This window comes from Perca flavescens, chromosome 5 (genome assembly GCF_004354835.1).
Source record: "Perca flavescens isolate YP-PL-M2 chromosome 5, PFLA_1.0, whole genome shotgun sequence".
In the NCBI taxonomy this organism is placed as follows: domain Eukaryota; kingdom Metazoa; phylum Chordata; class Actinopteri; order Perciformes; family Percidae; genus Perca; species Perca flavescens.
In genome coordinates, this window is record NC_041335.1 from 35,674,982 (window position 1) to 35,693,183 (window position 18,202).

At 40.9% G+C, this 18,202-nt stretch overlaps 2 protein-coding genes across 4 annotated transcripts in view; both read right to left on the reverse strand.

Annotated features, from left to right (window-relative positions):
* Nucleotides 1-580: 580 nt before the first annotated feature.
* Nucleotides 581-13,223, reverse strand: egr3 (early growth response 3). Of its 3 annotated transcripts, none has more exons than XM_028579342.1 (2): nt 13,146-13,223; nt 581-5,484 (listed from the first exon to the last, which is right to left on the reverse strand). In XM_028579342.1, exons 1-2 carry the CDS (start codon nt 13,219-13,221, stop codon nt 4,409-4,411), a joined length of 1,152 nt encoding a protein of 383 aa, XP_028435143.1. In that variant the 5' UTR covers nt 13,222-13,223; the 3' UTR covers nt 581-4,408. The 3 variants fall into 3 exon arrangements, with proteins under 3 accessions (XP_028435143.1, XP_028435142.1, XP_028435144.1); XM_028579341.1 differs by lacking the exon at nt 13,146-13,223 and adding an exon at nt 8,334-8,731; XM_028579343.1 differs by lacking the exon at nt 13,146-13,223 and adding an exon at nt 5,654-5,714.
* A 2,937-nt stretch (nt 13,224-16,160) lies between these two features.
* pebp4 (phosphatidylethanolamine binding protein 4) overlaps nt 16,161-18,202 on the reverse strand; it is an 84,437-nt gene continuing 82,395 nt past the window's right edge. The window contains exon 7 of the mRNA XM_028579323.1: nt 16,161-16,327. Within this exon, the coding sequence (XP_028435124.1) occupies nt 16,236-16,327 (92 nt within the window). The 3' untranslated portion in view covers nt 16,161-16,235. The remainder of the gene's footprint in view (nt 16,328-18,202) is intronic.

An 18,202-nucleotide genomic window follows, 5' to 3' on the forward strand; every position in this document is an offset into this window, starting at 1 on the left:
TGGCACAAAGATGGCTGCTGATGTTGGCTCACATCCAACACGAAGCAGAGGACGAGGATCAGAGCGTTCAGCCGGCCACTTTTTGGACAATAAAACACAGAAAAACATAAAATAAATTAGTCTCGAAGTAGCATTATTAAGAGGGGTGGGTCGTTTCCCTAGTTGAAGTCCTTGACGTCTGTCTAAAGCATTCACACATTACGGTGCAGCCGGTATTGTTTGTTCAGCCACCAAACTGCATTGGAGGAGTGAGTGGAATGCTTGGGGGTTGTACGCATTTTACCAAATCTATCTGTCCATTACAAAAGTGTCACAAAACGAAAGTGACTAACACAGCGAGAGGATATGACTGATGAAATATTTGAGTTTGCAAAGTTGTAATTACACATGGCTTCATTTAGACATGGGAAATAGTTTGGTGTAGTCTCCGCCTTGCTCTGCATCATTCCTCAACACAAAGCAAACATAAATACAGTTTTCTCTGAGAGGAGGCCACATATATATATATATATATATATATATATATATATATAATATAATTAAAAACACCCATTCTCAAAGTGTCAAATCAAGAGCACACAAGCATAATTTTGGGTCAAATAAATTCAAAATAATGTTGTCGTGTCTAACAGCAACTTATTCTAGATGAACATGTTGTGTTTCCCATCACTTCATATTGGTTTGTGCTGACTCTGTGAACCTTCCTGCTTCCCAATGTTTACATTACCCCATTGCAAGATTTACCCTCCCAAATCTAAAGTTTGAATCATATTCATATCAAGCTAATTATCTGGGATCAAACATAAGGAATGCTGGGTAATGCAGCGTGTTAAGAAGGTATATTTTCAGTTTAGGTCGTGATTTCAGTTGCATTTTTGTTTGTGGATGACCATCCACGCAACAAAATCATTTTTTTAAACTATTGATTTACAGTTGGATATTACAGGGCGTGTGCACTTTGAAACCATCTGAAAAAAAAGTGCAAGGCGCTCTGTTCATTAAACCATGCAGATGAATTGAGAAAAGACTCTCTGAGGCCAAATTAATTGGGAAATAAGTGGACACCTGCCAGGAAGCTCAGCAGTGAAAACTGGTTGTTACAGAGAAGGGAAAGCATGGCTTTGGGAGCTCATTTTCTGTATGCACTGTGTGTTCTCTGTGCCACTGCTTTTTCTGAACCTTTCTCCTGGCCTTTTGCATTTGTCAGTCGATATTCTCTTTAAGTCTGATTGCCCTCTTGTCTCCTCACTGGCACATTGTTTTTTTTCAGTTGATAACATGTGTATAAATTCCCTGCCTTAAATACTCTTCTACAAGTCAGAGAGAACAGCAAAATAACCAAAAATATTGTCGGTCAAAGTAGATAGGGAGGAGAAGCTTATCTGGCATTTGAGCGATAAACTTAAAGGATAAAATCAGAAACGATCTTAGCACATGGACAACATTATTACTACTCAAAATGTCACTCCACAGGGCCATAAGTCAGATTTGGAGGAAGAAGAAGAAGAAAAAAAAAAGCCTTCCTGCTTTACTGAGATGAGTTCCAACTAATTTATAAGAAAAAGCCGTTACGCTGGCATTAAGAAGTGTTATGAATTGTGGTCATTGTTGTGCATTTATTGTTATAATACACGTTTAAGATCCCATAGAAGCTTATTAAAAAAAGAGATGAGCCTACACCGAATGTTTCATTGAATGATACCAGGACGAATACTGATAAGGAATGTGAAATATAATAGATTTGCTTTGTCCTGTGATGCATTTTGTTTAAGAAAGGATCCCATCATTTATTCTGCCGTCTGTCCGAGAACGTGAAGATATACGCGAGACTAACGACCCTGCAGTGGTTTCTGTGCAATGGGGAAGATGTGTTAATTGAAGTAACTGATTGCGAATATAATGGAGATAAAGAAATCATTAATAAAAAAACATCTTGCTGTTTATTCGGAGAACACATTAGTGCTCCTTTAAAAACCAGTCACCACTTTAAAACGTACAAATGGTGCAAATGCTCTTATTCTTCTTCCTTATATGGAAGATAATACACCATATTTGGCACTGTTGCAGTGCTCCATTTTTTTTTTTTTTTTTTTTTTTTTTTTTTTTGCAATGACCATATGACAACAAAATATTCCGTATTATAACTACGTTACTAAAAGCTTGAAGACACATTCCCCCCACAAGCATTTAGTCAATTGAAAGTTCTTGTTTATGCAGACATTTGTATTTACATCGTGTGCATGAAGGCATGCACATCTATGCACAGTTTAATACTTTTGAGTTTGACATTTGAGTACAAAAGTGAAACGTCTACTGTAGCTACCTGCATACATGTCTGTATACTGTACAAAAAAAACAACAAGTTCTTACTTTACAACTCCGACTAAGTCTCTCTGTATTAGAAAAAGATGTAAACATGGATTTGGACATTTTCATTTTTTTTTAATTCTCTTGCCATATGCTGCTCACCGTTTAGGGATTTAAACCAAGTGGTTTTATTTGGCCAAGATTTTAACCCTTTGTGAGCACAACAGTTCATCCAAGCTGTGGGGTGATCTGCCCCCCCCCCAACATTGGCACTGTTACAGACGTAGCTCTTTTTAACCCCAACCTCAAAACCTATTTATTTTAGACTGTCTTTTAATGCAATGACATTTTCCTTTCTTCCTCATGCTTTTATATGTCCTTTTCTGATTTTACTGTATGCTCTGTTTTATCATCTTCTGATTTTACTGTATGTTTTGTTTTATCCCTTTGTGATTTCAATGTATGTTCTGTTTTATCCCTTTATGATTTTAATGTATGTTCTGTTTTATCCCTTTATGATTTTACTGTATGTTCTGTTTTATCCCTTTATGATTTTACTGTATGTTCTGTTTTATCCCTTTATGATTTTACTGTATGTTCTGTTTTATCCCTTTATGATTTTAATGTATGTTCTGTTTTATCCCTTTATGATTTTACTGTATGTTCTGTTTTATCCCTTTATGATTTTACTGTATGTTCTGTTTTATCCCTTTATGATTTTACTCTATGTTCTGTTTTATCCCTTTATGATTTTACTCTATGTTCTGTTTTATTCTTGTTCCTTGATGTAAAGCGCTTTGGATGCAGCCTGCTGGTTGCTGTGAAGGGCTTGATAAATAAATGTTGATTGATTGACTGATTGATTGATTGATAGTTTCAGTCTTTTCCCACTGTGAATCCTTCATTCATCTTTGCTTTTAAACACACTGCTGGCTTGCAACCCAGTGCCATGCATTCACTGTAAGTAGTCCAGTCTGTGTAACTGTGCTCTTAGATCATTGGATTTGCGTTGTTTGTCGGCATACGTCACAAATTGTATTGCATATGACTGCAGAAAAACTGAAAGAATTAGGAGTATTGGTGAGCTTTTTATAATAATAATAAAAAAAGCAACAGAAATGATATCTGGTAACACGACATAAAGCACCCATATAAAAAAGGCAACACAAACATACACAGTGTCTCTCAGTGACTGGAAATAAATAAGTGTTGGCAAAGGTGTTGACTGCTGCAGGCATGTTTGTTGTGTAGGTAACAGGTAACAGGACAAGACATCGCTTTGCTTCGTGTGACCCATTCAGTCGTTATCTAGACTTCACCAAAAATTTGTGGAAGAATAAATCTAAATCTGAGATACGGTGTGTGGCTGACTCGGATCCTCCCTTTAAAACTCAACGTGTGTGCTGAACTAAGCTGATATCACGGTTATGTTTGGCAAATGTCAGGCACAATAATCAGAACACGGTTGGCTGAGTCACCACAATACATTTGGCACATTCTTTTTGAGAAAACAACATTCAAATAGAAAATAAAAAAAAAATAAAAAAAATACACAACACCTCAACAGAAACAATAACAAAAAAAAAGACAGCCACTAATATAAAGGTATCCATGACGGTACACAAATATAACCAATTGCACTTTTAAACAGCCTAATAAAATTAATGCATACATCCCAGACAACTTTAACTAATCTCCATTGTAAATGTTTTTTTGACCCTTTGTGATGGATTCTGGCTTCCTTCCAATTTAGAAATTCTCAGTCAAATTTACAAAAAAAAAACTTAATCCACACCAACACCTACAGATACACAGTGGTCTTGTGGACAGGATGGGCCATGTTGGCCTTCTGTGTGTCGGCACTGAGTTAGAGTAGGCGAGGCTTTGAGTTACTGGACAAAGAAAGGCGTAGTGGCCTTTCTCCTCTTATGTCAACTAAAGGCATCCATCTCAAAACAGAAGGAGCTGAAGAGAGCCGGGGGGAATGGAAAAGAGAGGGAAACGAGTCACCTATTTGTCTCAAAGTGGACGTGATTCCTTCTTCCTAGAAGTCTCTTTTTGGGCCATGGAGAGGGTCCAGTCCAAGTGCACGTGGTGACGGTCATGACGTCCCCACCGTGGGCCCCCCACAGGAGCTGGGCGGCGAGCTGTGGCTCCCGGCCGCCCCGCTGCTCTTGTCGGCCGGCTTCTTGTCCTTCTGTTTCAGGTGGACCTTTGCGTGTCTCTTTCGCTCGTCGCTTCGGGCGAACTTGCGTCCACAGAACTCGCAGGAGAAGGGTTTCTCCCCCGTGTGCGTGCGGATGTGCGTGGTCAGGTGGTCGCTCCGGCTGAAGGAGCGCATGCATATTCGGCACTGGAAGGGCTTGTGGCCCGTGTGGATGCGGAGGTGACGCGTGAGCTCGTCCGAGCGCGAGAAGCGCCGGTCGCAGTTCTCCGCCGGGCAGGCGTGCGGACGCTCGTGGACGGGGGTCTTGCTGGGACGGTTCGGGTACTTCCGAGGCCGGATGGGCTTGAGGGTGAGAGTCTGCGGCGCCTGGTGGTGCTGAGGAGGGTGCTGCTGCCCGCCGATGAAACCCGGGTGGATCTGCTGCTTGTCTTTGAACGCCCGGATGGTCTCCAGGGGCGTGATGGGCGGAGGGTTGACCCGGATGGGGTCCATGGTCTGGAAGGGCTTGTGCTCCATCACGCCTACCTCCCCCTGATGGTGGAAAAGGTTGTAGTCGGGGATCATGGAGAAGAGGCTGCCGTCCATGGAGGCCTTGGATGTGGAGTGATAGTCGTTGCCGGGGTAGGAGAGAGCCGTGCTGGTTGCCGGGCTGTGGTGGAAGGAGACCTGGTCCTGGTACAGGTCGCCGCAGGTGGAGTAGGCGGGCAGCGGCGGACCGTAAACCTGCTCCATGTCTGACGTCTGTCCGCCCATGCCGGCGGCGGAGGACGTCTGCGTCGTCACGGTGCCAGGCGACGGAGAGACGCCCAGGATCCCGGCGCTCACCAGGCTGATGATGTTGTTGTCGGAGCACCAGCCGGAGCCGCCGATGCCGCCGGACGGGGGCGTGTCGAAGGCAAACTTCCCCAGATACGTGACGGTCTGCCCGCTGCGGTTGGACTGGAAGCTGGATCCGTACTGGATATCTGCGGCTGCTTTCTCACTCCCCATGCCCAGATCCATGATATTATCTAAGATCAAAAAACAACAAGAAAAATAAACACATATGGTGAACAAATCATCCACGTGGTTGCACAAACATGAGCATGAAATGCGATCAGTCGGGAAGAAAAGCCTGCGAAAGTGATCGCTGTGGCACAAGTTGTTAAAAATAAAAAATAAAAAGTCTAGAAAATTCACTTTTATCGAGCTACGGGAACTTGAAGTGGCGGGTCCTCGGTTTGTCCGAAAATTTCAGCTTTTCTGCATGTCTCCGTAACAGTGTGCCATCAGGAGCCGAAAAAAATCCAAAAGGAGTCCAGCACAGTTCGTGGAGAAATGTGAGCGCTGTCGGACCTGTGAGTTCAGAGAGTGACTGCTGCGTGTGAGACAGCGTGTGTGTGTGTGTGTGTGTGTGTGTGTGTGTGTCTCTCTCTCTCGGATCCCACAAGCTCTCATAAATCAAGACCTTAAACACCCCCTTTGATCCAGTCATTGTGTCCCTCAGGAGGACAGCCAAACTCGATGGCAAGATCTGATTTCTTTACAGCGGGGAGGATTATAAAGCAGACGCCACATCTATTATACGCTCAAGGATTAAAAAAAACAAAAAAAAAAACATTTGCAGCGTAGAACATCTGCACGTGAACGGGGGTAAAAAATAAAAAAAAGTTTCCAATATCTGCATTTAGTGAGTTTAACAACATTTTTTTTTTAATGTCCTTCATATTTTAATTGTACAGAACGCTCACACACACGTGTAACTTATTCCAAAAGATGCCATATAATCCATCACATGCAGATGTGCTTTAATGTGGGGTACATGTACGTGCTTCTGAGGGTTAAACGTGAGACATTTGAACAGAATACGTTCCTGAACACAGGTTAAAGGGGACATCTCTTTTCATTCGCAGGAAATCACACACACACATGGGTGCCTAAATATCCTCTCCGGGGTAATTACAGCCTGCTGGAATTTGGCTAAAGGCAAATCATAATGAAACAAACAAAAGCTAAATTATTGCACAACAGCATTGTGAAACATGAGCTACACAAGGAGCAACGAGACTTTGTGACATTTGGAAAGCAAGCCTGAGTTGATATTAATGCATGTCTCCCCTAATTTTAATCTTCATTTTATTTCAAATTCTTCTTTTTTTTTTTTTAAGTCATTTGGACTGTGGGAGATTGTTTGTAAAAAGAATGATGGGGAATAAAATACAAGTCCTCACTCTTTTATTTTAGGTCAGTGTTGAAGAGCAAAGCACACACACACACCTGTTCCACTTGTTCAAATACAGCATGGTTCTTTTAAAAATTTAGTTTTGTATTTTTGTCCCCAAAAAAAAAAAAAAAAAAAGCATACATGCAAAAATTTAATATATGCAATTTAGAGTTTATCATATGAATTTCATCCAGATTAGAAAAAAAATGATAACAGCAACACACACATGTGCTCTGCAACATCTGTTTCTTTTCATATTCAGATTCATCTCATCAATATCTCCTGTGAAAAGTCACATATATTACATGTTGTTGCCGTGTTTATAGAGAAATGTCACGTCGCTTCTATTTAATTCACTCCTTTTTCAAAGTGAAGAAGACTTTTTTTTTTTATAAAAAAACTGGCGCTGGAGGAATTAAATAACGCAAATAAGGGGACATTTGTCGGGTTAAATTCAAACTGAGGGTGCTGTTTTTAATTTGTGAACAAAAATCCTAGGCATAACAAAAAGGATTCTTGAACAAACAGTTAAATGCACATGTCGGCCACTACATGGAGATTTAGTGTCATATATTTTGTGCAGCGTTTGACCCGTCACCTCAGAAGGTGATCCTCAACAATTAGGGATGGACTGAATGCCAACACGGAGCCGAAAACATCTTGATGTAGGCGTCTGAATTATTCAGATTAATACATGAATCTGAACTCAGCAATACACCAATCAATATCAGACCTGCGAGGCCAGTTCAGTGAGTGTAAGAGGGTCCAGGGGCCCTGCGTCTCAACATGTTTCATTTAGGGAAAAGATGCAGCCACACACACACACACACACACACACACACGCACGCTCGCTCACACACACTCGCCTACTTCAAAATCCAATCTGTGACATGTTAATAGAGTTGTGAATGAAAGTCATTGTCTAAAGTAGTTGACCCATCTCCGCGCGTGGATGTTAGATTATTAAATCTGTGGCATTTGTGCTTTGACCACATGAACTACACACATTTTTTCTCACACGCTACACATTTCAGTTTGGAGCCGAGTGCGTTTTTTAAGTGGGATTTTCTGCGTAAAACAGACTCTCAGTCTCTTTTTTTTTTCTATCTCTACGCGAGACGTTTGCTCAAACGCCCTCAGCTTTAGTGATTTAAAAATCACTACAAAAAAACGCCCGGTAGATTTGCTTAAATAGCCAAACATCTCAGCGGATGATTAAAAAAAAATAAAAAAAAGTTTTGATAGGCTACGAGTAGTTCTTTTAACACCGCATGCTGTTTTGAAATCTTGACATGCCGGCTTCACGGACACGGAAGAAAACTGAAAATGTAGCAATCACATGTTTGGGCGACCTGGAGGTGAACCATTTTTTTTAAAGGTGTATCTAATTTCGTAGTGACAAGTGTAACATCTGACCCCTGATCCAAAAAAAAAAAAGTAAGTATTCATCAGCAGGCTGTACGGGAGCGTGTGCCTTTGTGCGCAACAAGCCAGAGCGCAAACAGGTGCTCCATCCTCGGAGCGCAGAAGACACAACTAACTGTTGCCTTGCTCCGCGCAACAGCACATCGCACTTAGAACCCCTTCAATACACACACACACACACACACACACACACACACACACACACACAAAAGTAGATGAAAACAATCTTACCTGTGTTCATTTGTGAATAGTGGTTAATAGATTCCGTACTGGTGAAAATATTCATAGAGGTCGGGATGTCCTCTTCTGGGTACAGACTGTCAGGGATCGTGTTTATTAAACTGCTCATCGTAAGAGGGAGCTTCTCCGCTAGTTTCCCTGTCATAGCAGTTCGATTCAGTCCGACATTTAGACACGGACAACGCGCAGGTATCCAAGTAGTTATGCTCACACACACACACACACACACAAAACAACCAGCGTGTGTTCTCAAAGGGGAAAACACAGGTGTGGAGGGAAAGAAAAGAAGAAAAAAAAAGAGGAGGAGAGAGGAGCAGGGATGGATCCTGTTTGTTGCTGCTATCCAAGTATCCCGCGCGGGTATCTCCTCTCCTGTGCGCTCTCACAGGCTTCTTCTTCTTCTTCTTCTTCTTCTGTTATTAATGTGATCACTGTGGAAGCTGGTAGCTCTGCTTGTGGGGGAATGTGAAGTCTGTGAATCAATGGAGTAGGTGGTGGTGGTGTTGTTGGTTGCACAAGAGCAGCTCTGCTTGCTCTATTGGAGCTGGATAGGGGACTCCAGTGTGCCTGCGTTAAATAGGGGGATGGAACATTTGCGTGACGTAGATGACCATATATGGACAGAGCGCGCGGCGCCCAGGCTCTCTCCGCGCGTCAGTCTGTGGAAACTACAGTGCAGTGGAGGCAAAAGGCTCCAATACACACAGAGATAGATAGATAGATAGATAGATAGATGTAGATACAAAGTTTACAGGATCTACACGCATGCATCTCCAGCTCCGGCTGCCTGCGTCCCTCTTCGGGATCTCGTCTGTCTGTCTGTCTGTCTGTCCCTGTCCTGGTGGAAAACATTACAGAGATTCAGTAACTAACTGCTGTTGTCTTTATTTTTGTCAGGCATTATGATGATGATGTCCAGTGAGTGACTATCTATTATTATGAGGCACACTGGGAGCTTTTTGTGCAGCGTGTGTGTGTGTGTGTGTGTGTGTGTGTGTGTGTAAGAGAGAGAGAGAGAGAGAGAGAGAGAGATTTTCATATTTTTCATCCAGTTTTGGGGGTAACATTATATGAGAAAGTATAGCGAAAACAACCAAGCAGGACAGACTTTGTGTCATTGTTGATTAGGCCTTTATATTCTACCAATACTGGTCAAATCGGAAGATGTTTCTTCTTTGGCTCTTCTTTCAAACTTTTGTCCAAATAAGCTCAGACAGAAAAGGATAACTCTGACTCCCAGTTTCTCAAAGTCTAAGGGAATGTCTTCAAATGTCTTGTTAAAAAAAAAAAAAAAAAAAAAAAAGACATTCAGTTTAATATGACATGAAACAGAAAAGAGCTGGAGAACGGCATTTTCTGCCATTTTTGCTCAGAAAAGATGACTCTGGATACGTGCTTCTGCTCTTGTTGAACGCGCACGCACTTTGTGCCGTCCTGGTGTACTGCAGGACACGTGTCCGACCTCCCTTTCATGCAGCAACAGTTGACAAAGCGAGTAATTGACGGAGGTAATCGCTTGTAAATATTGCAAGGCGCGTAGTAAATCCGCAGGCTTGCATTGACTTGGAGCCCAAGTGACCGCTTAAGTGGAAACTCCATATTAGGCAGTGTCCGGCCACGCCCCTTTCTGTCTGTATTTGGACATGTGAGTTCCGGGTGAAGTACAAGTGGAAAAGTGATCAGGAAGCCACAGAGATGACAGTGGACGAAGCGTCATGGCTCGCTTTTTTAACCAATTTGCCAACTTGTGAAAAAAAAAAAAAAAAAAAAAAAAAAAGAGAGGCTACAAACAGTTGTTGCTTTATAATGTTTCTAAAAAAAAATCCCCTTTTATGATTCGGTTTGTTACACAAAAAGGTTAAGAATGACTGAGAGCTTTTGGGCTCATTCAAGTTTAGTGAGAGTCTGCTGTGCACTTGATCTTTTTCTGCTGTTGTTGCGTGGTGGAAGACGTATCCAGATCCTTTACTTTAATACTTTGTTACAAGTAAAAGTCCTGCATTGAAAATGTTACTTCAGTAAAAGTCTGTAAGTATCATCAGGAAAACGTACTTAAAGTATTAAAAGTAAAAATCCTGCCATTTTAGAAACTTGGAAACGATCCAAACTGTTCTGTCAATCAATTCAGTTTTTAATTTTCTAATCATTTCAGCTGGACTTGTAGGCCTGTATACTGTCTGGTAGCTTAATTTATAATACAACACCATATTTTATAAACTGCTATGTGTTTTGTGTGCAAAAACCTTAATTTGTAAAGTAACTAAAGCTGTCAGATGAATGTAGTGGAGTAAAAAGTACAATATTTCTCTCTGAAATGTGGCTGAGTAGAAGTAGAAAGTGGCACGAAAAGAAAAGACTACAAGTAAAGTACAAGTACCTCAACATTTGGACTTAAGTACAGTACTTGAGTAAATGTACTTAGTTACATACCACCACTGTGTGTAGCTGTAACAAAATAAAACACGCAGGCCTCTGCAAAAACTCACAGAAATTCTTTTTGAATGAAATGTCAGTGGCTGAATGTTCAGACCTGAGAAATGAATGGTACCTCAATGAAGCCGAAGTGTAAACAGAGTGTGTGGGAGCATTAGTCTGAATCATGGTCTGTGTTCAGGGGGGCTTACACACAAACAGAGCAGCCATGCAGCCATGTCGTGTGTCTCATTACAACAGGCAAGTCCTCCATGTGTGTGGGTCTCTGTGTGTTTTATGTGGGGCTGCAACCAGGGGCCTAGTACAACATTCTGGGCCCTGTAGAAAGGCATTTTCTATGAGCCCCTCCCCACATCCACAGCTACTCATTCTAGCATCTTTTTGGGCCCTCCTCACATGAGGGCCCTGGGTACTCAGTCCCCTTCCCCCTCACCCCACATTTGCACCATAACTTGATGCCGAAAATTTCACCAGATTGCAGGAAATGAAGTGTGTGATGTGTTCTAATTTTCAATTTTGCTCAAAAGTGGAGATCTCAACCCCCCCAGATTTTGCCTGTCTTCTTGTTTAATCGACAAAATAGACAACAATGATCCTGATGGACTTGATTCAAAATTCAACCCTCTTGTGTCCGACCAAAGATAGATTATGTTGACTACATCGTCTGCCTCACACTGACTCACTCCCTGTGTCACTTTTTTTTAGCCCAGTGGTCCGGGTCAAAAGGCACCACGAGTTCAAATAGTTCTTCTTACGTTTGGATAAAGGTTGTATGATGTCTATATGACAACATACAGCTAACAATTTTAGATTTCGATTTTTTGTGTCCATGTTTTTAGGCTGTGATACAGTGACTGAAATCTAACTGAAAATCAGTTTATATATGTTAAGAGGCTTCTGATGTCGGGTCATATAACTATTTGTAAAAAGACAAACATACTTTGAATGGGACATGGCAGTTCTGGACCGCTTATTTAAAGTTTCAAAAACAAATGACTATTACAATGTTCACTGATGAAATACCCTCTGAACTGACTTTAACAACAAATAACACACCTCTGGAGAGTGAATGTGTTAATTGAATTCCTTAATTGTACACAATAAAGCCAAGAATGTATTAGATACACATGGTTTGAATGAAATAACAGGAATGCCTGACAGTGAAATGTAATGCAGAACAATGCGATGACCTATGACCTCGTAAATTACGCATAAAGAATATTATAGGCTTACAAAAGGAAGTATTTATAGCAGGGTTATTGCATTACACTACATGGTGTTTGTTCCTGTAATTTTGTCCAGCTCATGAAGTTGCATGATGGTTGAGGTTCAATGCAGTTCTTTTTTTAGACTTGTTCTTTTTATGGTTTTTTTATTTATTTATATATATATATATATATACACACATATATATATATATATATATACAGTACAGGCCAAAAGTTTGGACACACCTTCTCATTCAATGAGTTTCCTTTATTTTCATGACTATTTACATTGTAGATTCTCACAATTAACCCTGACAAAGCACACCTGTGAAGGTAAAACCATTTCAGGTGACTACCTCATGAAGCTCATTGAGAGAACACCAAGGGTTTGCAGAGTTATCAAAAAAGCAAAGGGTGGCTACTTTGAAGAATCTAAAATATAAGACATGTTTTCAGTTATTTCACACTTTTTTGTTAAGTACATAATTCCATATGTGTTCATTCATAGTTTTGATGCCTTCAGTGAGAATCTACAATGTAAATAGTCATGAAAATAAAGAAACCCATTGAATGAGAAGGTGTGTCCAAACTTTTGGCCTGTACTGTATATATATATATATATATATATATATATATATATATATATATATATATATATATATATATATATATATATATTTATATACACACACACTGTAAAAAAGGGTGTTAGTATTAAAATGATATTATTATAATATATTAGATTTTCTGTAATTTCTGGCCGTAGCTGTATCCATTCTAGCCACAACCCTGTGACTCAGCAGTAAGACAGTAAGTTTAATGCAAGATAAAATCATATATTGTGCTTAAATAACGTATTATTTTCAACATGAAATGAAATTAGTACGTATTTTGTCTTTTAATGTAAAGCACTTTGAGTTCACGTGTAATGAAAGGGGCTTCATAAATCAAACTGCCAACTGCTGTGGGAGATCCACGGAAAAGGCTGCCCCAACTGTCGCGTTTTATGGATGCAAACACAAGAGAATCCCCTCAGGTCAGGTTGAGAACACAGTTGCCTATGGTGTGTCTCCTCTGCGAAAGCTTTTGTGTGGTTCTGTGGTTGGAAAGTTGGCCAGGCTGGAACACCTACCCGTTGCCGGCTTATTTCCTCGACTGTTACCTGGGTCACGTGGGGCGGTGTCTAGATCTCTTGGACTGCAGCGGCCGCTGGCTCCTTTGCATACAGGGGATTCCATGGAAGCTCGTTTTAAAGCAGAGTGGAAAACTGCCCAGGCACTGTGGATACATAGTCAAATTAGTTTTGGTTTTTCCAGGCTTCATGGGGAGGACTACAACTGTTGTTCCTTGCGGTTAGTTAGAGATCCAGAAAGATACAAATGTTCCTAATCACACCAACACACCCTGTGCATCCTTTATTTTATTTTATATTTCTTTTGTAATGTGTATGTGTACACTGCATCTGGCAGTAATGATTCTCTAATAAGTAAATAATCCCCGGAAAGACCTCGCATCTTCAACAGCCTTTCATATCAGATGACCAGCATCACACTTTGAAGTAGAGCTGCAAAGATTAATCGATTAGTTGTCAACGATTAAACTAATCATCAATCATTTTGATAATCGAGGAATCGGTTTGAGAATTGTTTTCTCTGATTCCAGCTTCTTAAATGTGAATACTTTCAACAAGACATTTAAAGGACATCATCTTGGGCTTAGGGAAACACCGATCGTCACAAAATTTGTTGATTATTTTCCTTGATTAATCGATTAGTTGTTTGGTCTCTAAAAATGTCAGAAAATGGTGAAAAATGTGGATCAGTGTTTCCCAAAAGCCCAAGATGTCCTCAAATGTCTTGTTTTGTCCACAACTCAAAGATATTCAGTTTACTGTCACAGAAGAGAGAAGACACTAGAACATATTCACATTTAAAGAAACACCAAAGCACTTTTCCTCCACTTTTTCTCTTCAGTCCCCCCCTACAGGTTGGACCGAATTGTCCATTACTGTTCTCAGTCGAACTACAGATCCGCTACCCGATCTGGCAGACGTGCATAGTGCGGTTTTAGCTGATAGACGGCCGCAAAAGCAAATGCAGAAGTGCCGTTCATCCTGTTACGAGTTGCACTGAAACGTTTTTGGAAACATTATTTCAAGGTACAAAAGAATCTTTGGTGTCGCTTTAAGAAGCTGACATCAGAGAGATTTTATTTATTTCTCATAAAAAATGACTCAAAGCGATTAATCGATTATCAAAATGAGTGGCGATTAATTTAATATTTGACAACTAATCGATTAATCTTTGCAGCTCTATGCAAGAACCAAACCAGTCTGGTGGGGTCAAACGCACAGGAAATACATGCGTAAAGTGGCCAGCAGCAGAACTGTTGACATACATTGAACAGATGTCACACTCAAATCCATCTCGCCAACCGCTCACAACAAGCGCTGAACTGCAGGAAGTCTCCAGTGAAATAAATCTTTTGCAGCAGCGAGCAAAGAAGAATGGAGACTCAAGTCATCATGCATATTAGATCACTTTGTGCCGGTTAGGCAATTGAATTGATTATACAAATTTCTTTTAATTAATGTAAGTTTGAATAAATTAAGAAAATATTAAATGCATTTCGCATATCATCAGGGGACGTGAGAATTTATTTATTTTTTATCAGAGAAGGCAATATACTGTGCACCGCTGAACTACAGCTGTCAGTTTTTCTTAATCACAATATTTCAACTCCAACTCTCCTGACATTTGGAGTAAAAATAAACATATTCAAGGAAGCCGAGTGGCAAAGCCCAGCTGTTTTGGCAGGATATCTCCGAGATATAAAGGAGGAAAAAAAAATGCAGTGTATTTGGAAGTACACATTTTGGCATTTCAATGGTGTACTGATGGATTCAAGTAGGTGGTTTTTGGAAGAATGCTCTCCCACTTGGCATGCCTCACAATGAGTGTAGAATTAGGCTGCACTTGCCAATTGTTTAAAAAATGTGATTTCATAAGTCAAATAAGATGGGTAAATCAGGGTCAAGAGCAATATTCCAACTGACGGATACTTAACATTTTGTTCAAAAGCAATGAACTGTCTGACTAACTGTGTGCTTGTGTGCATTGTTGTTGTTTGTGGACGCGGCTGCTTTGACTGCTAAGTCGGGGAAGCAAACAAAGCAGATGCAGGACAATTTGATCGATGATCTCCCAGAGTTCATCGGGAGGGCACATAGGGGTTTACCAAGGCTGGCTTAACCACCAAAGGAACAAAAACCTCCATTACCTACTCCTGCCTAGCCCACTGATGAGACACCAAATTAGGGTCAATGAAACCACCAACTAAAGATTGATCATCAGAACATCAAAGTCCCCTCATGTAAATCCAGCCTTTTCCAGACATCGGGGGTATTGATACAAACCCCTCCCAGAGGAGAGTTGCTGGTTAGAAACCAATATTCCTTATGTGGGGGCACTCTGACCCACCCTCTCTACAAAGACCCGTGGAGTCTGAAAAAGTATCTCCTCGTGAAAGGGTTGAAAAGTTTATCCGCACCATCCTCTACAGACCTGGCAGGTAGGGCCTCTTACGCAACTGTTCAAAGTTCAAAACGGGTTCAACCTCCCAAAGTTACAGTCAAGGACACTTCAACGTGTGTTAGAGCAGCTTTTACTTTGAAAAAAACAAAACAGAAACCGTAACAATCAAGGGACCTGAAAGTGCCTTAATGTTTCCAATTGCGGTGGTCAATGGAAATATGATAAACAATTTCACAAACAAGCAAGTTCCCGTTCACCCAACACACCCCAGGCCCTGCGGTCCCTCCCCCCTGACTTGTCACTCAGTAGAGTATTTTGGTTCAAGTTCCACTGCGGCATCCGGCTGTGTTGTGGTCTTGGTTTCACCTCCCACTTCCTTTTTTTGGCCCTGACGTGTTTCCGCGCCTGAATTAGAATAAACTCTTTCCACACTGAGTTGTGATATCAGGCCGTCTTCCTTCTCTTGTCGACAGTGTTCGGAAACTAATAAGAAATCCCCAGTGAGGTCAAAATCTATCTCCCAAATCCTTCGCTCCAGACCCCGAGACAGAGATAAAGAGCAACATCAAAACCAAGCAGCGTGTGTAACACAAAGAGGAAATCTCTTTCTAACTCAGCGATAAGACAGAGGCAACGAGAGCTGAACTGGTGCAAGGGAAACATTTATTATTTTATATTATTGTACTGACAGATTCTTCTTTCAGGCATCTGAGCATCCTTCAGGCTTTGTAGTTTTGGGTGAGGAACTGCACCGTGGCAACAGGCTCTCCCAGATCAAACCTTGTGATGAAGGCCCATAGATCCCATTTAGCTGTGGGAGCAGGATGAAACATCAACAATGACATGTATTAGTATTTGCAGATATTTAGAAGGGAACTTTACTTAAAGGGTAATTTCGTATTTTTCAATCTGGACCCTATTTTCATATGCATTGGGGTTTAAGTGACTAATGTGAATAAAAATCTTTGAAATTGGTCCAGTATTGAGCGAGAACGCTGCAACCGGCAGCCGTGAACCGGGCTACAATGTAATCATAAACTCCAAATGTGCATCGTCAGTTTCCGTCCACTAAAAGTTCTGTTTTTGCCACTGACAGGCTCAGATTATTATTCTAAGTGACAACATTATGGAAAGGATCTCTACAGAGATAGACCTTTTTTTTTTTTTTTTTTTTTTAATTAGAAATAGCCCCGAAATTGCCATCACCAAACCCACCAGACTCCATGTAAATAATCAGTACTTTTAGCGTGTGTAGAGCCAGCATACTTTCACATGTAAATGGGTGAATTAAGGGTTTATTTCAACCAAACCAGAGTGGTGATTGTTGGAAAAGTGGAAAGACGAACCAAGACGGCTTTTTATAATTTTATTTCATTTCTGTCAATTTTGAATGAAGTGTGTTTTACGATTATAAAATTACTGTTTATTTAAATGGAGTCTGGTGGGTTTGGTGATGGCGATTTCGGGGCTGTTTCATGTTAAACAAAAAGGATCTTACTTTTTAACAAAAAGGTCTATCTATGTAGGGATCCTTTCCATAATGTTGTCAGACACTTAGAATAATAATCTGAGTCTGTCAGCGGTAAAAACAGAACTTTTAGTGGACAGAAATTGAAGGTGCGCAATTCCCCATTAACGTTACATTGCAGCTTGTCTCGCTTAATTCTGGACAAATTTCAGAGAGTGTTGTTCCCGTCAGTCATTTAGCCTTAAAATAATTGGGAAAATAGGGTCCAGGTTGAAAACAACCTAAGTTACCCTTTAAAACACAGGTTTGTTTTCAGTCTGATACACTGTATTGCCGATAGATCAAAATAACTAAGCAGTTACCTCACACGTTTATAAGACAACATGTTTTTATCCAATATAAATTAAGTACAGGCTGAGTGCAATCTCTAGGACATTACATGAGTGTTTCTCATAACCGCTCGGTCCGTGTTTAAGGGATCTGAGGCCTAACTGAGCAGCACATGGCTCTGGGATGTGAGTCACTGAGAACAGCACTGCTGAAAATAAAACATGTTGCTGTAATGATGGAGGTGGGAACGCAAGGACGTATTGGCAAGAAGATATGATTCAATCGCCTGGCCTGTTTTTTTTTCTTCCCTCCCCTTTTCAACAAACACCAGACGGCCATCCGGCTGGTACGACAATATCACTTCTTAGATTTTGACAACCGCTGATTCCCTGCAGCTTCCCCTCCCTTTACAAAACAAAAAAAGACAAATTCACGATTCTGATTCCAAGGCAACAAAGCCCTGCGTGCTTAAAACTTGCAAACTTCCAACAGATTCTAGAGCGAGCGTCTGTCCGTCTGCGTCTTCACATGTTTGAGTGTACATACGACAATGCCGTGCTCCGCAATCTAGGGAATCGCTGACATTCTGGTATTTCCGTATGTGGAGCAACTACATTAACAGCTGCTCAAGAATAGCGTAGGAAAGTTAATCTTTTGAAAAGAAAGCCAAATATTAAAAACGGTATCTGTAGAGAGAATGGTCTCACAGTCTGACACTGCCTGGATAGAAACGTTACTGCTCTTCACCTCTCGCTGAAAGCTGCTTTACAGGCCTTCGCTGTGGCTGTTTCCTCCATCAGGGAGCCACATTTTGGTTCCTGCGGCATCACAAAGAATATCTGGGAAAAGAAATGCACTTTGCCGCCGCCGCCACGCTCATCAAGTGCA

Coding starts and splice junctions, on each gene's coding strand:
- egr3 (XM_028579341.1), bottom strand. CDS start 8,487: ATGACAGGGAAACTAGCGGAGAAGCTCCCTCTTACGATGAGCAGTTTA. Junction 5,485..8,333: donor CTATTCACAAATGAACACAG/GTAAGATTGTTT, acceptor TTTTGATCTTAG/ATAATATCATGGATCTGGGC.